The sequence below is a fragment of the Schistocerca gregaria genome, chromosome 11, assembly GCF_023897955.1.
Source record: "Schistocerca gregaria isolate iqSchGreg1 chromosome 11, iqSchGreg1.2, whole genome shotgun sequence".
Lineage (NCBI taxonomy): Eukaryota > Metazoa > Arthropoda > Insecta > Orthoptera > Acrididae > Schistocerca > Schistocerca gregaria.
The window spans coordinates 114683954-114711628 of NC_064930.1; the positions used below are offsets into that span (position 1 = coordinate 114683954).

Below are 27675 nucleotides of genomic sequence, written 5' to 3' on the forward strand. Positions count from 1 at the left end.
TAATTCGACTACATTCCATATCCTCGTTTTGCTTTTGTTGATGTTAATCTTATACCCTCCTTTCAAGACACTGTCCATTCCGTTCAACTGCTCTTCCAAGTCCTTTGCTGTCTCTGACAGAATTACAATGTCAACGGCGAGCCTTAAAGCTATGCAGAAAAATTACCCTGTGGCTAAGTTAGGAATTTTCATTACTCTTGTTTTCAATTACAATAGTACGCCAGCTAAAAACGGTAACGTGTTGCGATTTTCGTCTAGTCATCTAAGGAGCGGATTGTGGGAGATTTGTAGTTTATTATTTCATCCAGCTTGAAAATTAAATGACATTGGAAGCTGTACTGCCCATCTGCTCGTCTCCTTAAACGTGTGAACTGCAGCTGTCCACTTCACTGCAGGCTAGCTGTACCAGCTGACCGGCCGGTGCTGTCCAAGTTAAATACGCCGCTAAAGCTTGTATCCCGTATTATAACTAAGCACATGTGCGTGTAAAGCACAGCACAAAACCTACCATTCTTTCCGTACTTCACAGTACTCGAGAAAGCTTGTCTGCAGTCGCACGTCAAACGGAAATCCAATGAGGTTCCAGGAAACGCGGAAGAACACGAGGCGTGTTTTTTTAAAGTAAGTATTGTTTTGAAATTTAAAAAAGACGTGCTAAGATATATCAATAATTTCATTTCTACACGAAAGCCTGTACCTTAATCTACTTTTCTACATAATTTCCGTCAATATTGAGGCACTTGTCATAACGTGGTCCCAGTTTTTGAATACCCTCCTCATAGAAGTCTGCCGCCTGACTTGTTAACCACTGCATCACCACTGTTTTGACTTCGTCATCGTCTCGAAGACGCTGACCGCCCAGGTGTTTCTTCAAGTGCAGGAACAGATGGTAGCCACTGGGCGCAAGATCGTGGCTGTACGGAGGATGATCTGGAGTTTCCCGTCGAAAAGATGTGATGAGATCTTTGGTCTGATTCGCCACACGCGGACGGGCATTGTCCTGCAGCAAAACGATGCCCTTGCTCAACTTCCACGGACTGTTGCCTTGATTCTGGTGTGACGTAAGCCACCCACGTTTCATCGCCCGTAATAATTTGGCTTAAGAACTCATCACCGTCGTTGTGGTACCGCTCAAGGAAAGTCAGTGCACTGTCTACACGTTTGGTTTTGCGCACATCCGTCAACATTTTCGGTGCCCAACGTGCACACAATTTTGGGTAATTCAAGTGCTCGGTCACAATGCCGTACAAAACACTACGAGAAACATCTGGAATGTCATCCCGCAAGGAGGAAATCGTAAAGCGTCTGTTTCCTCCCACCTTGTTGTCCACTTCCCGCGCCAAACTTTCATTAACGGCCGAAGGACGCCCGCTCCGTTGTTCATCGTGCACATTTGTGCGGCCATATTTAAATGTTCTCCCACCCACTTTCTTACCACTTCATCACTCATGTTTTCTCTGTACACTGCACAGATCTCACGATGAATATCGATCGCTTTTAGGCCTTTAGCACTAAGAAATCTGATGACAGCCCGTACTTCACAGTCGGCGGGACTCACGATTATCGGAGGCATCTTAAACACTCGGTACTCAACGTAAACAAGGATGGGCCCGTCTGTAATGGCGTCAGTGCGTAGATTAAGCTACAGGCTTTCATGTAAAAGTAAAATTATTGAGATATCTTTGCACGTCTCTTTTTAATTTCGAAACGGTACTTACTTAAAAAGCACGCCTCGTACATCGTGCAATGTTTACATCAGGATTACTTCTATGATGAGCGAATTATAGCGGTGCAGACATTCGGCATGGTCAACAATGAATACCGCTAAACCAGTCAGCAGGAGCGGGTATCGTGTTGCTTTAACGTATTCTGCATAGACATTTTCAAAGCGGACAAACAGCATGGTTGGGCGTCATCTTATCGGAAACTATCCCAAATTCGGCAAGGACGTTCTGTACTTAGATGTACACTGACAATGTTGAGTGTTTATGGAAAAAGTTCAAGGCAATCGTAAGTGCCGCGTAAAACTGTGAGGGACGGGAAAAACCCACCGTGGTTCAACAACAAAGTTAGGAAACTACTGCGAAAGCAAAGAGAGCTTCGCTGCAGATTTAAACGCAGCCAAAACCTCTCAGACAAACAGAAGCTAAACGATGTCAAAATTAGCGTAAGGAGGTCTATGCGTGAAGCGTTCGGTGAATTCGAAAGTACACTCTTGGAAATTGAATTCATTGTCCCAGGAAAGGAGAAACTTTATTGACATATTCCTGGGGTCAGATACATCACATGATCACACTGACAGAACCACAGGCACATAGACACAGGCAACAGAGCATGCACAATGTCGGCACTAGTACAGTGTATATCCACCTTTCGCAGCAAAGCAGGCTGCTATTCTCCCATGGAGACGATCGTAGAGATGCTGGATGTAGTCCTGTGGAACGGCTTGCCATGTCATTTCCACCTGGCGCCTCAGTTGGACCAGCGTTCGTGCTGGACGTGCAGACCGCGTGAGACGACGCTTCATCCAGTCCCAAACATGCTCAATGGGGGACAGATCCGGATATCTTGCTGGCCAGGGTAGTTGAATTACACCTTCTAGAGCACGTTGGGTGGCACGGGATACATGCGGACGTGCATTGTACTGTTGGAACAGCAAGTTCCCTTGCCGGTCTAGGAATGGTAGAACAGTGGGTTCGATGACGGTTTGGATGTACCGTGCACTATTCAGTGTCCCCTCGACGATCACCAGAGGTGTACGGCCAGTGTAGGAGATCGCTCCCCACACCATGATGCCGGGTGTTGGCCCTGTGTGCCTCGGTCGTATGCAGTCCTGATTGTGGCGCTCACCTGCACGGCGCCAAACACGCATACGACCATCATTGGCACCAAGGCAGAAGCGACTCTCATCGCTGAAGTCGACACGTCTCCATTCGTCCCTCCATTCACGCCTGTCGCGACACCACTGGAGGCGGGCTGCACGATGTTGGGGCATGAGCGGAAGACGGCCTAACGGTGTGCGGGACCGTAGCCCAGCTTCATGGAGACGGTTGCGAATGCTCCACGTCGATACCCCAGGAGCAACAGCAGTGTCCCTAATTTGCTGGGAAGTGGCGGTGCGGTCCCCTACGGCACTGCGTAGGATCCTACGGTCTTGGCGTGCATCCGTGCGTCGCTGCGGTCCGGTCCCAGGTCGACGGGCACGTGCACCTTCCGCCGACCACTGGCGACAACATCGATGTACTGTGGAGACCTCACGCCCCACGTCTTGAGCAATTCGGCGGTACGTCCACCCGGCCTCCCGCATGTCCACTATACGCCCTCGCTCAAAGTCCGTCAACTGCACATACGGTTCATGTCCACGCTGTCGCGGCATGCTAACAGTGTTAAAGACTGCGATGGAGCTCCGTATGCCACGGCAAACTGGCTGACACTGACGGCGGCGGTGCACAAATGCTGCGCAGCTAGCGCCATTCGACGGCCAACACCGCGGTTCCTGGTGTGTCCGCTGTGCCGTGCGTGTGATCATTGCTTGTACAGCCCTCTCGGAGTGTCCGGAGCAAGTATGGTGGGTCTGACACACCGGTGTCAATGTGTTCTTTTTTCCATTTCCAGGAGTGTATAAGTGCTCCACATTTTCACGACTCAGTAAGTGGCTCGAAATAGCTTATCCAGACACTCCGGGATGATGATGGCATCAAACAGAGGATGACACGCGTAAAGCTGAAATACTAAATACCTTTTTTCCAAAGCTGTTTCACAGAGGAAGACTGCACTGCAGTTCTTTCTCTAAATACTCGCACGAACGAAAAAATGGCTGACATCGAAATAAGTGCCCAAGGAATAGAAAAGCAACTGGAATCACTCAACAGAGGAAAGTCCACTGGACCTGACTGGATACCAATTCGATTCTACACAGAGTACGCGAAAGAACTTGCCCCCCTTCTAACAGCCGTGTACCGCAAGTCCCTAGAGGAACGTCTAAACATTCATGGTGGTGTCTGATTGTTCTATATCGTGTCTCCCTACCACTTTCGCGCAACGACGCTCTGAGCGTGTTTTTTAGGGAATTAACTAGTTTGAACCTGGGACCTGCTGCTGGTAAGGAGACGCCAGACCACACATGACATGTAGAATTCAGAAGAGTTCAGTGAGACTAGCGATGATATAATCAAATGCTTAATGATCTCAGCGTCAGCTCCACTGCACTCCCAGTAAAAGAATCTTAATACTAACTAAATTTAGTGGAAAGGGTTCAAGGCTTTCCTATTTGTAGTTAGCTGGTAAAATAACGTCGAAAAATCAGTTAAGTTTACCATTGGTAGTTTATTCTGATCACAAAACATCGTTTATAAATTGCACTATTGATAAAAGGAAATGTTTTAATACAGGATGGTAAAAACCAACAGCCTTCAACAAAAATGTGAACGAATATTCCCTAAATGGGTTTCCAAGTTCTACAATCGATCGAAAGATGACCTATGCCATATCACATCTATAATCTAGGTTTAATTTAAATTTCACAAAAGAGAAAACTATCAAAATGGTCTACAGTGACCCTCAATTATCTTTAATAACTTATCTAACTTGTCGTAAATTACAGTGGCTGATGTGGCTTCTCAATAACTATATAAAAGAAAAATCATCGCGTTTCAGATCTGTTCTTCAAGTGGCAAATGTAAACACCATGAGTTTTAATTAACGATCACCATTAGTTTTACGGAAAAAAGGGGTGTAACAGATGAGACTTCTGCAGTTCTGAGTGAAGCCTTATGCACTCAAAAATGCGGCATCGCGTGCGTTCATTACCTTTTCGGTGTCTAAGCAGCGTCAGGGCGGCAGCGGCCGGCGCAGCAGCCATCCAGCCCGCCGTCTCGGAACTAACTCTCTCTCCTAACTTCTCCTTACCACAATTTACCGAAGTTAGTTTAAAAAAACTATCTGGCTATGTTTTCATCTGACCAATCAGGGTCTCAATGTTAACCTTAAGCTCCGCCTACAAAAATTCTGTCTATCCAATGGGAAACGTTATACTTTTAGTGGTGGGGCAATGTTTTTAAAGTTTGCAACGTAACAGAGACGCTAAAAAGTCTCACGCTAAAACTTGCGGGTGGTAGTGGCCCTTTTAGTGTTATCGTAAGATCTATACTGCTTTTCTGGAGGGCTCTAGCTTTTAACATGGGCTGGGGGTTGTCCTTGACATACCTGAGACGCGAAAAAGCCTGACGCTAAAACGTGCGGGTTGTATAGTTGTACAGGTAGGCTCGCGGCGTGGGTGCCCAGCCCCTCCCTTATCTAGCTTAACACGGTTCTGCTCTCGGCTTCTGTCCTCGTTTCTCCCCTCGGAACTGCGTCTGCCTCATGGTGGGAAGGTACGACATGCATTTAGGCATTCTTGTGTTAGTCTGTGGTATTCCATTTGCTCACTCGTTACTCGTATTACTTTGGTTAATTTAATGTCACGATTTATTCGGAGCTATGTGACATACTACTGGATTTGCTTATCATGTCAGGGTTTTCATGTAAGGTGTTGGATTTACCTGACACCTTACAAACGGAAGGTTCCAAATGATTGGAAAAGAGCACAGGTAGTCCCAGTCTTCAAGAAGGGTCGTCGAGCAGATGCGCAAAACTATAGACCTGTATCTCTGGCGTCGATCTGTTGTAGAATTATAGAACATGATTTTTGCTCACGTACCATGTCATTTCTAGAAACCAAGAATCAACTCTGTAGGAATCAACATGGATTCCGGCAACAGCGATCGTGAGAGACCCAACTCGCTTTATTGGTTCATGAGACCAAGAAAATATTAAATACAAGCTCCCAGGATCCCAGGTAGATGCCATTTTTCTTGACTTCCGGAAGGCGTTCGATACAGTTGCGCAGTGTCGCCTGATAAACAAAGTAAGACCCTACGGAATATCAGACCAGCTGTGTGACTGGATTGAAGAGTTTTTAGCAAACAGAACACAGCATGTTGTTATCAACGGAGAGACGTCTACAGACGTTAAAGTAACCTCTGCCGTGCCACAGGGGAGTGTTATGGGACCATTGCTTTTCGCAATATATATAAATGACCTAGTAGATAGTGTCGGACGTTCCGTGCGGCGTTTCGCGGATGATGCTGTAGTACACAGAGAAGTTGCAGCATTAGAAAATTGCAGCGAAATGCAGGAAGATCTGCAGCTGATAGGCACTTGGTGCAGGGAGAGGCAACTGACCCTTAACATAGACGAATGTAATGTATTGGGAATACACAGAAAGTAGGATCCTGTATTGTACGATTATATGATAGCGGAACAAACACTGGTATCAGTTACTTCCGTAAAATATCTGGGAGTATGCGTGCAAAACGATTTGAAGTGGAATGATCATATAAAATTAATTGTTGGTAAGGCAGGTGCCAGGTTGAGATTCATTGGGAGAGTCCTTAGAACATGTAGTCCATCAACAAAGGAGGTGGCTTACAAAACACTCGTTCGACCTATACTTGAGTATTGCTCATCAGTGTGGGATCGTACCAGGTCGGGTTGACAGAGAAGATGGAGAAGATCCAAAGAAGAGCGGCGCGTTTCGTCACAGGGTTATTTGGTAAGCGTGATAGCGTTACGGAGATGTTTAGCTAACTCGAGTGGCAGACTCTGCAAGAGAGGCGCTCTGCATCGCGGTGTAGCTTGCTGTCCAGGTTTCGAGAGGGTGCATTTCTGGACGAGGTATCGAATATATTGCTTCCCCCTACTTATACCTCACGAATGTAAAATTAGACAGATTCGTGGGGATGGACGCCATAATGTGTTTTACTCATGGAGTAACAAGCAGACTAAACATCACGAACGGACTAGGCATCAAAACTTGGGACGACGTCAAAAGTGGAATGCTATCAGTGGACAGGCAAAGTGCCGTTGAAGTCGGAAAAAAAGCTGTTGAAGGCATGACATAGGAGACCTCAATAAGAAAGACAAGAAAGAAAACTAAATAAGACGAAAAGGACACTAAGAATTAATAAGATTATGGAACTGGAATGTTTTGTCATGTTATCATTTTTTAAGAAGCAATGACATGCAAATCTTTAGTTTGTCTCCCGTTTTTGCATACTTAGGTATTACTATCTCATCTAATAGTAAAGGTACAAAACAAAATTTTGCATGATAATGAAACAGTGACCCACACTATTCAACAGAGTATTAAATATTTGAAGCTGGAGCATGTCACATGTTCTTAAATTATTAGCTTAAAAACTGGTTTCTAAAAAACATTTCCTTAGAAATACACAAAACAAACTGGTAAACATTCCCGATTTACTGTTTCAGTAAGTTGATATTTAAAAGAATAAAATTTCTTTTCACCTTTTATTTTGAATAGTGTGGAGGTATGCTGTGCCTAAAATAAAATTTATACGTAATACTACAAGTAAGCTAAAAATCAGTATTGACTCCACTATTATACCACAGTTTTTCAGTTTTTTCAGATGTAGATCAGAATATGCCAATTACATTATTAAAGTTTCCTTTCCATATCTGTTATAGTTTTGAGTTATTAAATTTCAAAATACTAGTACAAAACTGAATGCTATGACGTCCAGGTCCTCTTAAGGAGATACTTTGGCCATTAAGGCTTACATTAGAATATAGGTTCGCGCAAGTTTGCCTGACGAGATAAAATGTTTAGAAGTACTATGAAATTGTGTTTATGTTGATGGGTAAAGCTGTGGCGTGTAAAGTTGTGTAAGGTACGTAATTATGAGCGATAAAGTTGAAACGCCGCACCATTTACTCGTATATTTGTTAGGTTCTTGGCTGTGCACGTTGGTACTAAAACAGTGGTGTTATTGACTCTTTTTTATAGTCCCTAAAATGGCGAGAAGGATGCGGGACTCTTACTGTATTATCAGGTTTACTGTAATTGTTAACTGTGAGATTTGGCAGAGTCTGTGCCTCTGTCGGAACTATTACCAGCTGGCCACTAAACACTTAACTCGCCTCTTCGTGGGAGTATTTTGGCGTCCGGAGACATAGGTGGAACGGCATTGGGTGCGATACGCACTGAGGGGGGAGATAGGAGACGGGAGGAGGGAGGTAGAACAACAAAACGAAGCTAAGTGGCGCTTCCAATTAAGGCAATTGCTGCCACTTTGCGGACAGCCACGGAAATTAGATGAGGCGGTCGACCTCCGAGGGCCACGTGTGTGCGCGCTACGCTTAACATCGTGCAGTTCTACTCGTCCACTCTGTCTCTCTCTCTCTCACTTTCTCTATTTCTCCTACTCTCATTCTGTTTCTGTTCCATTCTCTTTATTTCTCTGTCTAATTCTCTTCATTACTCCTTCACTCTTTTTCACACCCTTTCATTCTCTTTAGTGCTTTTCTCTCGTGGGGCTTCCACTTTCTCACTTTTTCTTTCTGTTATGCATTTTCCTCTCGCTTTCGCGATCTGTTTTCCCATTTCACAGGCGTTTTTCCTTGTCTACATCTTCCAGCAATTCTCCTTGTTTTGCACTTTTCCACATATTTCACACATTTTTTCAGTTATTCAAGAGTTTTGATATTGAGCAGCCTAAACAAACAACAGCAACAACAATTCGACACTTTCTTTCTCTTTTCCACCATTTCTGCTTCTTTCGCATTTCGTCTTCCACTTTCACATTTTCCTCCATCTTTCACTTTTCCCCCTTGTTCCACATCCCTCTCCCTTCCTTCTTTCACTCTCTGTTACACACTTTTTCTACCTCTTTTGTACTTTTTCTTTCCCATTTCTACCACCTCTCCCACATTGTTCACTCTCTACGTTTTTTTCATTTTCAATCTCTGTTCCTCTCTTATTATGAGTGTTTTTAAAATTTTATCTTTCTTTCAGTTTTTCTTCCTCTTTCACTTGAACTTTCCCTTTGTTCCACTCTTTTGCCTCCACTTTGTCCACCACCTTAACTGAATGGTCAGCAATTCTGACTGCCATGCAGTGGGCCTGGATACGATTTCCACCCAGTCGGAAATTTGCTCCACTCAGGGACTGCGTATTGTGTCGTCCTCATAAATTCATCATCATCAATATCCAAGTCGTCCAATCTGCCATCACCTGAAAAGACTTGCAGTTCGCAGGTGGGAACTCCTAGCCATCAATGCCACATGATCATTTCATTCATTTCCTCTACTTTTACACTGTTTCTCCCTGTTTCACTTTTTTTCAGTTTCATATTTATGGTACCTTGTTCTCTTTCATTTCTACTACCTATCCTTCTATCTGTTTCTCTTTCTGTTTCTCAGTCAGTCAGTCTGTCTTTTTCATGCTCTTTCTCTTACATTTGCACTATTTCTCCTTCAGTAACCTTTTCCTCTTTGTCACTTTTTTCTCCCCCTTTCACACTTTTCTCCAAATTCGCAGTTTTTCCTCCCTCTTTTATAGATTTCTTTCTCATTTACACTTTCCTCTCTTTTCCATATTGTTCCTATCTCTTCCAAACTGTTTCTGTCTGTTCTACAATCAAGTGACCTGCAGATAGTACTGAAAATCAGATGGCTATCTACTATTTTCCATGGGAAACCAGTTATTACAGAGCTGTCACTGCTTTTCTGCAGCTCACAAGTGAAAAATGACAGAAACACAAAACTGATTTACATGTAAAATTATTATGCTGTAGAACTTCAGTTTCAGGAGTGATCCTAGCAAAAGAGGTTCGAAACTTTGGAAACTCCATATTTACTCCAGTATTGGCCAGCACAGCTGTCTGGTTAATGTTGTTGGACGAATGTTCCTTGTACGTATCCACTGCATATCATCAAGATGGAGAACAGGAAGTCTCCATAGCGCTGCTTTTTCTCATGGCCACATATGGCTGCCTGTTCTCAGCACAGGCAATATCTGATGGTCATTCCAGTAAACATATAATTTTGATATTGGTTGTTTATTAAAGTACAGAAAAAACAAAAAATAGAAGAGTAATTCTTTACTGAAAATTAAGTATAATTTGTCCAGGCGATCCTTCCATAATGATCGAAAGTCTCTCTGCGTGTTTTGATGTCGAACATGTTTCCATTTACTCTGCTATGTTTCTATCCATTCCACACTGTATCTACCCACTCTACCCCCTGTCTGCCTATTTCACACTCTTACTGTCTCATCCCCATTTTCTCATGTATCTGTGATAGGGTGTTAATTTCAGTTTGCTTACTGCCTTATTTCCTTCATTCATACACAAGATTCTCTCTCTCTCTCTCTCTCTCTCTCTCTCTCTCTCTCTCTCTCTATCTTTTCCTCACTCACTCAGTCACTCTTTTTGTGTTGCATGATTCCATCCACTCTCTGACACACATCACTGCTTTCTCCCTTTTATGAATTTCCTCTCTTATTATTTCCCTGTTTGATTCTACCTCTTTTTCTACTCATCTTCTCCCTCCCTTCCTTTTACATTCCTCTCTATTTCTCAAATGCATTCCCTAGAGCTCTCTGTTCCTGTTTTTTATGGCTCTTCATGTTCACCATCCATTGTTTATCTCTTTTTACACACACACACACACACACACACACACACACACACACATTCATATAATGTGTTATTTTTCCTCTTTCTTCTTTCCCACGCAGAAGTGCTTAGTACAGTGTGAGGAAGTAGCACATTAAGTAGCATTCCTGTCTTAATGAGGAAGTCAGCTTGTTTTGGAAGGCAACATTGACACAAAGGTATTAAGTGTCCATTTAACAGCTCATCAACATTTTGAAGCTGATACCCGTTTTTTAATGGAAACTAAGAAAGCAGGAAATAATGAGAACTAGTGGAATACAATATCCAGTTCCACGCTAAGTATTTATTGCTTCAGACAAACAGTACTCATAATAATGAAACTTCCTGGCAGACTGAAACTGTTTTCTGGACCGGGACTCGAACTGGGCACTTACCCATTGAACTATCCAGGTAGGATTCACGACCTGTCTCCAAAGCCTCACTTCCGTCACTCGGTCCACTTAATACGAGTACTACTGGATGCCTTTTGGCACTTGCGCCCATGGAGGGCAGGATATTCTTGAGGAACTACATAGTATTGTGGCCTGGATGACTCGTTGACTCGCAGCGGAATCAAAGATTCTTTATACAGTCAGAATTATTCTTAACAGAGTCTGGCACTTTTCGTATCCAAATCTGTTTCAGCATTGTTGTGGCATTCTCAGTGGGTCGTTCATTTATTTTTTGCTCCACATTTTGTCGCCCCTTCGATAGGGTATTTTTTCAGCCACAATTTTTTCGCCCCATTAGGGTGGAGGGAAGCAATGTGATGTTGACGCTGGGATAGGATAGGGGGCGTAGAATCGAGCAGAATTTTGCAGATAATGGTAGTCATAAGTCGACCGTTTGTGCAGCTACGATAGTAAAATAACAACCAATCAGTGACGAGTTAGCAGAAGCGGACAGCCTGAAGAGATGGTGGAAAGCGTTTCTGAGAGCGCAACAATCATCCACAACATGCAAAGAATTTTCGTGAGCTGATGACTTCTATAGAGATGTCTAGTGTGTAGCGACGTTGAAGGGATAATTCTGGAGCATTTGCTATAAAATTGACATTTGGAAAAACAAGAGTTAATCTCAGTTTACTATTTAGCTACAGGCTTGGGTTAGGATCACTAGTGTACTTATCACAAAAGCCCCCTTATATTAGTAAAAAATGAAACCTGTGTCTTTTGATTTTTAAATCGATATTTTGTCAAGTGGGAGTATGCACCTCTGTGTCTTTTGGATTTTTAAGAAGCAATATCTCGCCAGGCGGAAGAATACGACCTCACAAATGTTTATACAATAATCTAATATGTTAAGATAGCCAAATTCATATGTCTGGTTTTAGCGTATTATTGTCGTCTTCTCATGTGATAATTAATCCACACATAATTTCATCTTGATGTATCTATACATAGTATAAATCAAAGCCGCCTGCGCATCTTTTATATTTTGGATGATAAGAAGTGATTCAAGAAGAACTGAAAACAGTGATAAAACCAAAACAGTATGATTACAGAGATTGTCATTCAGTATGAGACATAGATTTTTCACATAGTTACATTCTTTTATCACAGGTAACACATTTCAACAACAGAAATCGGGCCATCGTTACTGGAGGACAATGTGTGCACTCTGTTGCAACAGACAGAGATTACAAGGAAATTATTGTGTAGGTTATGAAAAACTTTACGCTAAAAATTAGCTGGTTCACAGATACAATAATGATGTCAGCCCTGATACCAGTCTACATCTGTTTATGACAACAAATATCTTAAATTTCCTAGGTTTATCAAAGCGCTTCTCATTCATATTTATAGCTGACAGTTACAGTTCTAACATAGTTGCTGTAACATCTTAAAGGTAACCTCACAAATTACCATCAATTTTATTGCCTTGATTTCCTGCATTTTATGATTTCGTCATCATGTAACAGATCAGTAACTTAAAGGCTTTTTTCTGAATTAAGAGGTTACATCTAAAGTAAGTTAGATAACATTTTTTACATATTACATGTTGGTTTGCTTTCATTCATAATTATTTAATCATTTCAGTTCAATTGCTAGCATGACCCATTTACTCAGTGTTTATTGGAGAACCCTGTTAGCTCATAACTAATATCTGGGCATGATGTAGTAAGAACTACACTTTCGTTTCACTAAATGTACAAATTGTATTGTTTCCTAATGTAAGCAACAGTAGTAATTGAAAATGACAGTTTTTTAAAAAAATAATGCATTCCCTGTAATAGAATCACCTTTTTAAAACCCCTTCTCATAAAGTTGTTTTCTGAGGAATTGCGTATTGGTGATTTTTAATTATGTGTCCTGTGCTCTTATTCTCTATTGCCTGTAGTAAAATAATATAATCTTTTGCGAAAGTAATGAAGTTTTTGAACATTGTACCAATAAGCTATTGTTTTGCATATTGTTCAGTATGTACATAATATTAACAATTTTAATGTATGATACCCTTTTATTATACTGAAAATTTTCCCTTAACAAATTTTTATAGTCTCTAATAAATTCTTCAGTAATGACCTTTCTATATTTGCACGATGGGTTAATAACATTCAAAGTATATTTAAATTATTTTGTTGTTTAATTTGATGCCATTTCCATCAATTAATTAGAAAGACAGATATGCAGTTCGTTGCTACTAATTTTACTAACATGTATCTTGGAATTTTTCTTTTTTTTGCATGTCTGGTTGGTTGCAGATGAGTTCAAAGTCACAAAGGCGGAAGGTGAGTGCAAGTTTGGTAAATATGTATTTTGTCAACGTCTCTAAGTTTTCTGTGTGGTGTTCTGTTGGTGACGGTATTCTTACTGAGTATTGTGAATACATGACATTGATTTGTTGAAATACAGAAGAAACTTGCAATAGAGTTTTGTACTCTTATTCTTTTTCCTCTTCTTATTCTTCTTCCTCTTCTTCTTCTTCTTCTTCTTCTTCTTCTTCTTCTAGCCCAGGTTTAGGGCCTATGATCTATTCCGTCCTAAGCTGCTCTTGTTGAGGGATTCTCTGAGGTGGCATATGGAGTAAATGGGATTACTTTTTCAGTTAATGATTATATCCCCAATTCCTTCCTTATTTCTTACTTTGTCTTCTCTTGTACAGCCTTTCACTGATCTGAAGAACTTCTTTTGTGATGCTTGAAATTGTCTTATGTGTTTTATTCTCAATGTCCAACTTTCGCATCCACATAGTAATGTGGGTAGTGTTGTGACTTTATAAAATTTCATTTGGGTTTCTCTTTTCGCTTTACCCATAGGTGTTATTCTGATCGTGCCACATATATTTTGGTAGGTATTAATTCTCTTATTTATGTCTTTCTCTCCTTCAAACGTTATGTCACATCCTAGATACCGGAAATGTGGCACCTGTTCTGTTATTATGTTACTCATGATTCTGTTGGATCTTGTGGTGTGTTCTCTTAAAAGTGTAATTTATTTTTGTTGTTGAGATCTTCAGGCTATAATTTAGACTTGAATTATTTAATCTATTTACCGCTATTTGTAGTTAGTCTTTACTATCCTGTATGATTAGATCGTCTTCGGCAAAAAGCGTTATTTTTAGATATTTATTTCTCCGAATTCTTATACCTTAAGGTGCTGTTTCGTTTATCCATTCCCTAACAAGGTTATTGATGTCCATATTGAACAGTCTAGTTGATATATTACAGCGTTGCCTTATACCCTGGGCCGGCCGGTGTGGCCGAGCGGTTCTAGGCGCTACAGTCTGGCACCACACAACCGCAACGGTCACAGGTTCGAATCCTGCCTCGGGCATGGATATGTGTGATGTCCTTAGGTTAGTCAGGTTTAAGTAGTTCTAAGTTCTAGGGGACTGATGACCTCAGATGTTAAGTCCCATAGTGCTCAGAGCCATTTGAACCATTTTACTCCCTGGTTTCCCCTCTGTTTAAAGTGTCAGTTCTTTGCCAATATCTGTTCTTATTCAGATGTTTTTATACAGACTTTGGCATACTTTTATCCGATGCTGGTGGGAACCCCCTTTTTCCATTATTTAAAGGGCTTTTTTCTCTGGATTCGTCCAGACGTTTTATCGTAGACAGTACGTACTAGGTGTGTTTTCAAATTGAATTTTCGTCTTTTTAGTATAATTTGCTTCAGTTTGAAAACAGCATAGCCACAGGATCTTCCTTTCTGGAAACCTGCTTACTGGTCAAATAAAATGGTTTCGAAGTCTTTCATTAATTATTTTGGTGTAGTTCTTATAAGAACCATTCATAAGAGTGAGCCTCCTTGAATTATTTGTGTTGCTTATGTGTCCCTTTTAAACAGTGAAATAACTTCATTGCATCCCCATTCTCCTGCTATTTCATCTGTATGCAAACACATGTCACAGAGACGAAGCATTTTAAATTCTAGACATATTCCGCCATACAGGGTGTCCCAGCAGGAATGTCAGTATTCAGGGATGTGACAGGAACGATCATTCTAAGCAAAACGGCTTATAAGCATGGGCTCTAAAATGCGTATCTTAAAAGCTTCGGTTCAAGAGATGTATTTCATAGTAACGAAAATGAGGCAGTACTCATAACTAATAAGGTACGCAGTTTGGAACCCATGTTTGCTTTACACTTATTTTGTTTTGGTCCATACTGTCCCCTCCCAAATAACTGAAAGTCAGTGAGCTTGCAGTAGGAGAATAGAGTATTTACTAGACTTTTTTTGTTCCAATGATCGTTCCTGTCATATTCCTGAACTCTGACCATTCCTTGTGAGGCACATAGTATATTATCTGTTCCCAGGTACTTCCATATGGCGCAAGTGATTCTCAACTTTTTTCTTCAGTGCCTGTTTTAATTCTGTCAAATCTATTAGGTCCGTCTCTTCCGCTGCTTTTTCTTCCGTTGGCTCCTCTACATCTGGATTATAACATAATTTCTTGTAGTGTTTTGCCCAGTCTTCTCAAGGAATGATAATTACGTTTGCAGTATCTTCATCGTTTTCTTTTTAGCTTTTTTAGCTACTTGTTGCTTCCTGCTTGCTATGGATGTCATGTTCAACTTGCATATAAATGTGTCCTTTGAAGATCTTGTGGTTGCCTTATTATTTTCATGGTTTCATTTCTGATTTCATTATATTTTTCTTCAGCTTCCTCAGTCAGTTTCAGCCAGACCTCCCTATATGCTATATTATTCTTTTCTGTGGCTTCTTCTCTCTTCTCATTCCAAATTTTAAGTCCCCTTTTCTGATTCGTTTTGCGTTTTCACCTAGTCCTTATTTAGCGACCTGTATTATGATTTTTTTGTCTTTGTCCATTCATCACTTACGTCTTCACTTGATGGCATTTGCTGGATTAGCTTAGTTTACGATCACTGTTAGGCCTACAGATTTCTTAAACTCTCTTCCTTGGGCGGATGCAGCTTAAAAGTTTTGTTTGGGTTTCTTCGTTTTTGCTCTTGTTCTGTATGTGCCATCTTTGGTCATTTAACTAGGTAATGGCCCATATCCATGTTTCTCCCCCTATTAGTTGTGTCTGTTACCCTTTAAGCTAGATTTTTACTCGCTATTATACAGTCAATAACAGATATACTATCTCATGCAGACCATGTGTATTTATATATTTCTTTTTTACAAAGGTCTCGGTTTCTTTCTGTTCATTCTTATTAATGGTATCTTCTTCTTTGTTGGGGATCAGTTGATGGAAGGGTTCTTTACGTATTCTTGCATTTAAGTCTCCTGCCAAGATGACATGGTCAGATGGTTTATGTCAGATTGTTTATTTTATTCAGGAACTTCTGCAACTCTTCGCAGCACTGATCTGGCTCTTCCTGCTTTCTATATCGTAATACAAGACGCCAAAGAGGGTCTAGGTGCAAAATCCAAAACGATTCGGAAAACAGAACTTAAAATTTGGAACGAGGAGAGAGAAGTCAAAGAACATGTAGAGCGATCTCGCTGAAACTGACTGGGGGCGCTGCAGAAAAAAAAAGGAAATCAGAAATAAAAGCACAGTAAAACAAGCACACAGATCCTCATGGGATACATTTATAAGCAGGGCTGAACATAACGTCCGTGCCTAACAGAAAATAACATGTAGCTAAAAAAACTGAAAACAAAACGATAAATATTCTGCAAATATAAATATCATTCCTTGAGAAGGCTGGGTAAATCACTATAACAAATTATGGTATAATCCAGATGTAGAAGACGTGACGGAAGAAAAAGCAGAGGGAGACAGCGATCTAACAGATCTGACGGCATTAAAACAGGCATTGAAGAAAAAGTACTTGATAATCACTTGCGTTAGATGGAAGTAATTGGTAGCTGATAGTATACAATGTGCCAGTATTCAACTCTTAGTTGACTTCTATGGAATTTCAGTCTTGCTGCGTATGTTATCTTTCCATTTTCTGTCTGTCTGTACTGCCGCTGCACTGCATGCTCTTCGCTCAAATGCTGTTCCACTGTACAACATAACGTAATCATCTAGATATTTAGAATCATAGTTTTTTAGTTTTTTAATCACTGCTATGTTGTTGTTGTTGTCGTCTTCAGTCCTGAGACTGCTTTGATGCAGCTCTCCATGCTACTCTATCCTGTGCAAACTTCTTCATCTCCCAGTACCTACTGCAGCCTACATCCTTCTGAATCTGCTTAGTGTATTCATCTCTTCGTCTCCCTCTACGATTTTTACCCTCCACGCTGCCCTCCAGTGCTAAATTGATGATCCCTTGATGCCTCAGAATATGCCTTACCAACCGATCCCTTCATGGAGTCAAGTTGTGCCACAAACTTCTCTTCTCCCCAATTCTGATCAATACCTCCTCATTAGTTACGTGGTCTACCCACCTAATCTTCAGCATTCTTCTGTAGCACCACATTTCGAAAGCTTCTATTTTCTTCTTGTCCAAACTATTTATCGTCCACGTTTCACTTCCATACATGGCTACACTCCGTACAAATACTTTCAGAAACGACTTCCTGACTCTTAAATCTATACTCGATGTTACCAAATTTCTCTTCTTCAGAAACCCCTTTCCTTGCCATTGCCAGTCTACATTTCATATCCTCTCTCCTTAGACCATCATCAGTTATTTTGCTCCCCAAATAGCAAAACTCCTTTACTACTTTAAGTGTCTCATTTCCTAATCTAATTCCCGCAGTATCACCCGACTTAATTCGACTACATTCCATTATCCTCGTTTTGCCTTTGTTGATGTACATTTTATATCCTCCTTTAAAGACACTGTCCATTCCGTTCATTGCTCTTCCAGGTCCTTGGCTGTCTCTGGCAGAATTACACTGTCATCGGCGGACCTCAAAGTTTTTATTTCTTCTACATGGATTTTAATTCCTACTCCGAATTTTCCTTTTGTTTCCTTTACTGCTTGTTCAATATACAGATTGAATAGCATCGCGGAGAGGCTACAACACTGTCTCACTCCTTTCCCAACCACTGCTTCCCTTTCATGCCCCTCGACTCTTATGACTGCCATCTGGTTTCTGTACAAATTGTAAATAGCCTTTCGCTCCCTGTATTTTACCCCTGCCACCTTCACAATTTGAAAGAGAGAAATGTAGGTTTGCCTTTCCTTAATCTTTCTTCTAAGATAGTCATCAGGTCAGTATTGCCTCACGTGTTCCAACATTTCTACGGAGTCCAAACTGATCTACCCCGAGGTCGACTTCTACCAGTTTTTCCATTCGTCTGTAAAGAATTCGTGTTAGTATTTTGTAGCTGTGACTTATTAAACTGATAGTTCTGTAATTTTCACATGTGTCAACACCTGCTTTCTTTGGGATTGGAATTATTATATTCTTCTTGAAGTCTGAGGGTATTTCACCTGTCTCATACATCTTGATCACCAGATGGTAGTTTCGTCAGGATTGGCTCTCCCAAGGCTGTCAGTAGTTCTAATGGAATGTTGTCTACTCCCGGGGCCTTGTTTTGACTTAGGTCTTTCAGTGCTCTGTCAAACTTTTCACGCAGTATCATATCTCCCATTTCATCTTCATCTTCATCCATTTCCATCATATTGTCCTCAAGAACATCGCCCTTGCATAGACCCTCTATATACTCCTTCCACCTTTCTGCTTTCCCTTCTTTGCTTACAACTGGGTTTCCATCTGAGCTCTTGATGTTCATACAAGTGGTTCTCTTATCTCCAAAGGTCTCTCTAATTTTCCTGTAGGCAGTATCTATCTTACCCCTCGTGAGATAAGCCTCTACATCCTTACATTTGTCCTCTAGCCATCCCTGCTTAGCCATTTTGCACTTCCTGTCGATCTCATATTTGAGACGTTTGTATTCCTTTTTGCCTGCTTCACTTATTGCATTTTTGTATTTCTCCTTTCGTCAATTAAATTCAATATTTCTCCTGTTACCCACGGATTTCTACCAGCTCTCGTATTTTTACCTATTTGATCCTCAACTACCTTCACCATTTCATTCCTCAAAGGTACCCTTTCTTCTTCTACTTTATTTCTTTCCCCCATTCTTGTCAATTTTTCCCTTATGGTGTCCCTGAAACTCTGTACAACCTCAGGTTCTTTCAGTTTATCCAGGTCCCATCTCCTTAATTCCCACCTTTTTGCAGGTTCCTCAGTTTTAATCTACAGTTCATAACCAATAGATTGTGGTCAGAGTGCACATCTGTCCCTGGAAATGTCTTACATTTTAAAATCTGGTTCCTGAATCTCTGTCTTACCATTATATAATCTATCTGAAACCTTCTAGTATCTCCAGGGCTCTTCCATGTATACAACCTTCTTTCATGATTCTTGAACCAAGTGTTAGCTATGATTAAGTTGTGCTCTGTGCAAAATTCTAGCAGGCGGCTTCCTCTTTCATTTCTTAGCCCCAATCCATATTCACCTACTACGTTTCCTTCTCTTCCTTCTCCTACTGTCGAATTCCAGTCACCCATGACTATTAAATTTTCGTCTCCCTTCACTACCTGAATAATTTCTTTTATCTCATCATACATTTCTTCAATTTCTTCATCATCTGCAGAGCTAGTTGACATGTAAACTTGTACTACAGTAGTAGCCGTGGGCTTCGTGTCTATATTGGCCACAATAATGCGTTCACTATGCTGTTTGTAGTAACTTACCCGTACTCCTATTTATTTAATCATTATTAAACCTACTCCTACATTACCCCTATTTGATTTTGTATTTATAACCCTGTATTCACCTGACCAAAAGTCTTGTTCCTCCTGCCACCGGACTTCACTAATTCCCACTATATCTAACTTTAACCTATCCATTTGCCTTTTTAAATTTTCTAACCTACCTGCCCGATTAAGGGATCTGACATTCCATGCTCCGATCCGTAGAACGCCAGTTTTCTTTCTCCTGATAACGACGTCCTCTTGAGTAGTCCCCGCCAGGAGATCCGAATGGGGGACTATTTTACCTCCGGAATATTTTACCCAAGAGGACGCCATCATCATTTAATCATACAGTAAAGCTGCATGCCCTCAGGAAAAATTACGGCTGTAGTTTCCCCTTGCTTTCAACCGTTCGTAGTACCAGCACAACAAGGCCGTTATGGTTAGTGTTACAAGGCCAGATCAGTCAATCATCCAGACTGTTGCCCCTGCAACTACTGAAAAGGCTGCTGCCCCTCTTCAGGAACCACACGTTTGTCTGGCCTCTATATAGATTCCCTTCCATTGTGGTTGCACCTACGGTACGGCTATCTGTATCGTTCAAGCACGCAAGCCTCCCCACCAACGGCAAGGCCCATGGTCAATGGGCGGGGGGGGGGGGGGGGGGGGGCGCTCGGTGTAAGGAGCCACAACATTGGACGACTGAACTGTGGAAAAACGTTGTGTGGAGTGACGAATCACAGTAGACAATGTGGCGATCCGATGGCAGGGTGTGTGTATGGCGAATGCCCGGTGAACGTCATCTGCCAGCGTGTGTAGTGCAAACAGTAAAATTCGGGGACTGTGGTGTTACGGTGTGGTCGTGTTTTTCATGGAGGGGGCTTGCACCCCTTGTTGTTTTGCGTGGCACTATCACAGCACAGGCCTACATTGATGTTTTAAGCACCTTCCTTCTTGCTTCCCACTGTTAAAGAGCAATTCGGAGTTGGCGATTGCATCTTTCAACATGATCGAACGCCAGTTCATAAAGCATGGCCTGTGGCGGAGTGATTACATGACAATAACATCCCTGTAATGGACTGGCCTGCACAGTGTCCTGACCTGGATCCTACAGAACACCTTTGGAATGGTTTGGAACGCGGACTTCGTGCCAGGCCTCACCGACCGACATCGATACCTCTCCTCAGTGAAGCACTCCGTGAAGAATGGGCTGCCATTCCCCGGGAAATCTTCCAGCACCTGACAAAACGTATGCCTGCGAGAGTGGAAGCTGTCATCTAGGCTAAGGATGGGCCAACACCATACTGAATTCCAGCATTCCGCCACGCGCTTGTAAGTCATTTTCAGCCAGGTGTCCGGATACTTTTGATCACGTAGTGTATATGGCACCGTTTCAGTAGAGAAGAGATAGATTGATAGGAGACACTCTGAGACACCAAGGGATCACCAATTTAGTATTGGAGGGAAGTGTGTGTCTGGGGGGGGAGGGTTAAAATGGTAGAGGGAGATCAACAATACAATAAAAAGGTTCAGGTGGACGGAGGGCGCAATAGTTGCTAAGAGATGAAGAGACTTGCACAGGATGGACTTACGAATTCGGACTGAAAACCGCAGCAAGGAAACATAGTCCAGTTGCGTCCGCTCAAAATGTTCATTTCTTAACAGTTTCCATTTTCGTGATGTAGTTATGCAACTTTATTTTCTATTGCAGTTCCAACAGCTTTAACCGTTTGCCTTCAATCACCATCTACACGGCCGTTTCTGTATTTGTAACCAATTACCTCGAGGAGGTTAGTAAAACTTTTTTACAAGTCGGGTGTGGGGAACTGGAAACGACTGTGTTTGCGTTGCCCGTAATCAAGTCGTTTCGCCGAATGTAGCGTTAATCCCAACGCACAATACAGCCTGATACCGATCGTGTATCGGGAGCGAACTCTTGTTGCTCGTTCATTAGATATTCGGCAGAGTTGGAGATTGGTTTTCCGTTCCCAACATCCCCCTCTGATTTCATTAACGCCGGACAATCTGCTTTAATTAAAAACTTTGGAGACCTCTGCAGATAAGGCAGGAAGCGCTAATTCCGTTCCGACATCGGCAAGAGCCGAGCGGCCTCGCTGTTGTACTCAGTGTGAGTTTCCGAACGCGTTTGGCGTCTGCACCTCCTCGAAATACGAGCAGCCTGTGAGCCAGGGAGGGGAATATTTAGAAATAGTTGCCAATGTATCTGACATGTTATTACTGTTGGTGTAGTGGTCTTCAGTCGCCAAGCAGGGATGGAATAAACCGACCGGCTAGCATCGATATCAGTATTTCTGCATAACCGGTATTTTTTGGTCGATTATGCATTCTTACTTGTTGCTAATGACTGTGCGAACACCGTCACATCAATCTGTCATAGCTGTGGTGCTAAAAGTTTCGATTTTTAATTAAAACGCTTTTAAAAACGAGTGATGTTTTATCGTGAAATTTACATTGCGTTGAACTATTAGGTTATTAGAGAAAATGAGAAAAGCGATCAGAGCTATTTTAATAACGACGCCGACAGTTAAAAATGACCAACAAACGCATGAGATAAGAATAAATACGTTATTGCTCAGACAATAATGTCCCTGTTGTCGTTTACGATCCATAAGCGGCGATCCTTTGGTTTCTGGGGAGCACAGTACTAGGTGTATGCCAGGTTTGTTCAAATGGCTCTGAACACTATGGGACTTAACTTCTGAGGTCATCAGTCGCCTAGAACTTAGAACGACTTAAACCTAACTAACCTAAGGACATCACATACATCCATGCCCGAGGCAGGATTCGAACCTGCGACCGGAGCGGTCGCTCGGCTCCAAACTGTAGCGCCTAGAACCGCTCGGCCACTCTGGCCGGCCTCAGGTTTGTTCGTTGTAACTCAAAAATATTTGTTGTTGGTAGGAAGTTCTGTGGTTTCTGAAGCAGTGGTATCGTCTTGGAATGATACTGATTCTGATGAAAGGGAGTCACCTTACAGATCAATATATTGTAGAACGAGTCTTTGTAGAAAGAGTGGACACTGAACATTATGCAATGGATTAATTCATTACTGATATTTTAACACATGTCAAATAATTTTTCCTGTTTGCTAAATGTTCTATCTGGGCTCCTGTCGAATTGTTCATTTGGAATGTTTTGGAAGACCATTTTTAATTTTGTCGTAAAAAAAATCAACAATATTCGACGTCCTGTTGAAAGGTATATATATATATATATATATATATATATATATATATATATATATATATATATATATATATATATATATATATATATACACCTTTCAACATATATATATATGTTATGGTCTTCAGTCCTGAGACTGGTTTGATGCAGCTCTCCATGCTAATCTCTCAGTACCTACTGCAACCTACATCCTTCTGAATCTGCTTAGTGTAGTCATCTCTTGTTCTCCCTCTACGATTTTTACCCTCCACGCTGCCCTCCAGTACTAAATTGGTGATCCCTTGATCGCTCAGAACATGTCCTACAAATACTTTCAGAAACGACTTCCTGACACTTAAATCTATACTCCATGTTAACAAATTTCTCTTCTTCAGAGATATATATATATAAAGTACAAAACGTGGTTTTCATTCGTAATAATTAAAGAGTAAGAACACCACAAATTTTACACAAAAGGTTCTTATTTCTCTGGCATTTCTATGGAACAATAAAAGAGAACATTGACTCAGTACAAATAGAAAGTAGCTGGTATCCTGCCAGTGTCTACATAGCAGGCCTTTATCTGTTTGCAGGTTTTGGAGACGGACAATATGACACGAAAAATAGAATTCGCCAACTTCAATTTTCATGATTAAGCGCTGATTATTCGTAATTCCCAAATAGTCGTATTATTTTCCTCGGTTACAACGTAATTTTTCAGCAGAGTTTCAAAAAATTTGAATCAATAGGAGAATATTGGTTTTTTTTGTTTTGAGTATTGAACTCCTCATTGCTTTCTGAGAAAAGCAGCGAAAAGAGGGCTATACGGCCTAAGTTTTCTTTTATTTCATCATTTTATTTGACATTTTGGGTGTATGTATCTTCAAACATATGATGTAAAATTCTGAGGGTGTATGACCGCTACGGTCGCAGGCTCGAATCCTGCTTCGGGCATGGATGTCAGTGATGTCCTTAGGTTAATTAGGTTTAAGTAGTTCTAAGTTCTAGGGGACTGATGACCTCAGAAATTAAGTCCCATAGTGCTCAGAGCCATTTGAACCAAGTTCCAATGTAGCGGTAGCTTACAAGCGTGTGTTTCGAACATTTTTATATTAATTCATATTCCATGTTGACGGTGTCCGTCAATCCATTTCAGTACCTCATCTTATAATTTTGGTCATTTTGCATTCAGTCCTCTATTTGCATATTTAATCTTCCTCATTTTTTCGCTTCTTCTTTACTAGCCTGCCAATTGTTTTATTTATTTATTTTTCTTTTCTTTTGCTGGAGGTCCGAAATGCCGCTCAGCTGTTCTGTTTTCATGTTCTTCTGAGTATGCTATTACTTTTAACTTATAGTCCGCGTCATATGAATAGGCCCACCTTTTGTTTTTGTTTTCATTCGAAACTAGTTACTAACAAAATTATTGTACTGTTACCGATGACACAAATTACCGTTCTGGGTTCGTTATGGGGGGGGGGGGGGGGGAGGGAGAGAGTGAGTGTCAGCAAGCTGGTGAATACTCGCCAGACATAAATAGGTTCCCGGCGGCATCGAATATATGGCCTTTTTTTAAGACTGGCGGGAATTTTAAATCGAACACAGAACTTTTTATATTAATTTCTAATATAAGACGCACCTGAATTTCGGAGGCAGTTTATTGAAGAATAAAGTGCGGCTTGTAGTGCGTCTGCTGGATGCAACATTTTTGGGGATATCGCAGACTTTTAGAATGGAATCCCAGTTCAGTTTCACAAAGAGTACTGTACAGCATTGTCGCCTAACCTAGCTTGCATTTATCGTGAATCTCTCCCCCTGTACAAAGTCCCAGGCGACTGGAAGAAAGGGCATATGACTCCAATATGCAAGAACGTTAACAGAACGGACCCCCAAAATTACAGACTAATATTCTTAACTTCTGTTTGCTGCAGAATCCTGTAATATATTCTCAGTTCGAATGTAACAAACTTTCTTGAGACTGAGAAGTCCACGAATCAGCATGGTTTTAGAAAGCATCGCTCGTGCAAAACTGAGCTTGCCCCTGTGTCACATGATATACTGCGAACCATGGATGGAGGGCGACAGACAGATTCCATATTTCTGGATTTCCGGAAAACATTTAACTCATTGCCCCGTTGCAGGCTGTTAACGAAGGTACGATCATATGGAATAGTTGTGGTATCGTCGGGAGTGCCCCAGGGAAGTGTCATAGGACCGCTATTGTTATCTATATGGTGTTACAAAAAGGTACGGCCGAACTTTCAGGAAACATTCCTCACACACAAAGAAAGAAAATATGTTATGTGGACATGTGTCCGGAAACGCTTACTTTCCATGTTACAGCTCATTTTATTACTTCTCTTCAAATCACATTAATCATGGAATGGAAACACACAGCAACACAACGTACCAGCGTGACTTCAAACACTTTATTAAAGGATGTTCAAAATGTCCTCCGTTAGCGAGGATACGTGCATCCACCCTCCGTCGCACGGAATCCCTGACGCGCTGATGCAGCCCTGCAGAATGGCGTATTGTATCACAGCCGTCCACAATACGAGCACGAAGAGTCTCTACATTTGGTATCGGGGCTGCGTAGACGAGAGCTTTCGAATGCCCCCATAAATGAGAGTCAAGAGGGTTGAGGTCAGGAGAGCGTGGAGGCCACGGAATTGGTCAGCCTCTACCAATCCATCGGTCACCGAATCTGTTGTTGAGAAGCGTACGAACACTTGGACTGAAGTGTGCAGGAGCTCCATCGTGCATCAACAACATGTTGTGTCGTACTTGTAAATGCACATGTTCTAGCAGCACAGGTAGAGTATCCCGTATGAAATCGTGACAACGTGCTGCATTGAGCGTAGGTGGAAGAACGTGGGGCCCAATCGAGACATCACCAACAATGCCTGCCCAAACGTTCACAGAAAATCTGTGTTGATGACGTGATTGCCCATTTGCGTGCTGATTCTCGTCACCCCACACATGTTGATTATGAAAATTTACAATTTGATCACGTCAGAATGAAGCCTCATCCGTAAAGAGAAGATTTGCAATGAAATGAGGATTGACACGTTGTCAGGTGAACCATTCGCAGAAGTGTACCCGTGGAGGCCAATCAGCTGCTGATAGTGCCTGCACACGCTGTTCACGGTACGGAAACAACTGGTTCCCCCGTAGCACTCTCCATACATTGACGTGGTCAACATTACCTTGTACAGCAGCAACTTCGCTGACGCTGACATTAGGGTTATCCTCAACTGCACGAAGAATTGCCTCGTCCATTGCAGGTGTCCTCGTCGTTCTAGGTCTTCCCCAGTCGCGAGTCATAGGCTGGAATGTTCCGTGCTCCCTAAGACGCCGATCAATTGCTTCGAACGTCTTCCTGTCGGGTCACCTTCGTTCTGGAAATCTGTCTCGATACAAACGTACCGCGCCACGGATATTGGCCCGTGCTAATCCGTACCTCAAATGGGCATCTGCCAACCCCGCATTTGTAAACATTGCACTGACTGCAAAACCACGTTCGTGATGAACACTAACCTGTCGATGCTACGTACTGATGTGCTCGATGCTAGTACTGTAGAGCAATGAGTCGCATGTCAACACAAGCACCGAAGTCAACATTACCTTCCTTCAATTGGGCCAACTGGCGGTGAATCGAGGAAGTACAGTACATACTGACGTAACTAAAATGAGCTCTAACATTGAAATTAAGCGTTTCTGGACACATGTCCACATAACATATTTTCTTTATTTGTGTGTGACAAATGTTTCCTGAAAGTTTGGCCGTACCTTTTTGTAACACCCTGTACAGATAGTCGTTTTTCCCTCGCTCTGTTGGCGAGTGGAACAAGAAAGGAAATCACCAGTTGTGGTGCAGAGTGCCCTCCGCCACGCACCGTACCGTGGCTTGCGGAGTATCTGTGCAGCAGTAGATGTAGAACCGCCTTTGACAGAGACTCAAAAGAAAATTCATCACCACCCACTAAATTTCACTGCCTTTTCATTACTTTTGTGACCACCTGCTCATTTTCATTGCTTCTTCATGACTTTCAGGGCCTGTGTAGACCCCGGTATGGAATCAACGCAGTGATACGGGTCGATCTGGAGAAGTGACGTAATGACAGAAATGAGCTGTAGTGTTTGGGCGTGCTGGTGACCACACCGCCAACAGACCTGACAGGTTGGTCGCCGAATCAACTCGGACTTTCGAGCCTGTCTACGGGGAACGGTGCACCGCAGGCAGTCATGTAACACGATGTAAGAACAGTTGGCGTACATCTTAACCGATAAGGACTGGTGACGAGTGGCACACATTATCCGTGACAACCGGTTTCAAACGTGACAGGAATTGCTGTTGTCTGTGAATGCAGCCGCGGCTCTACCTGTTTCCAAGCGAGCGTTGCGAAGGGAACCGTATGCAGTGCGTATTTGGAGTCGGGTGCCTCGCCAAAGACCATTGCTCACATGGTCATACAGAGCTGCACGCCTGCAGTGGTCCTAACAACACAGGAACTGGAAAAAAAGTGTGTGAAATCTTATGGGACTTAACTGCTAAGGTAATCAGACCCCTAGCTTACACATTACTTAACGTAAATTATCCTACGGACAAACACACACACCCATGCCCGAGGGAGGACTCGAACCTCCGCCGGGACCAGCCGCACAGTCCATGACTGCAGCGCCTTTGACCGCTCGGCTAATCCCGTGCGGCCAGCTACTGGACAGTGGCTGATTTACGTGGGAGTAGGGAAAGGGGGGGGGGGGGGGGGGGAGTGTTTAGTGCGGACTACAGAGTCGGACATTTCGCCTCTTTGTTCCAAATGATGCTATGTGTCGAGTGCAGCGGTGGCCGAGTGAGGTGTTTAACGTGGAGTTCAACCTGGAAATTGGTCTATGACTCGTGGGCTCTCTGCAGGA

At 42.2% G+C, this 27675-nt stretch overlaps 1 protein-coding gene across 1 annotated transcript in view; it reads left to right on the forward strand.

Annotated features, from left to right (window-relative positions):
• The window catches only part of LOC126295230 (uncharacterized), a 2305622-nt gene that overhangs the window by 1413796 nt on the left and 864151 nt on the right, over window positions 1-27675 (forward strand). Inside the window, exon 29 of the mRNA XM_049987579.1 lies at window positions 13201-13227. Within this exon, the coding sequence (XP_049843536.1) occupies window positions 13201-13227 (27 nt within the window). The remainder of the gene's footprint in view (window positions 1-13200; window positions 13228-27675) is intronic.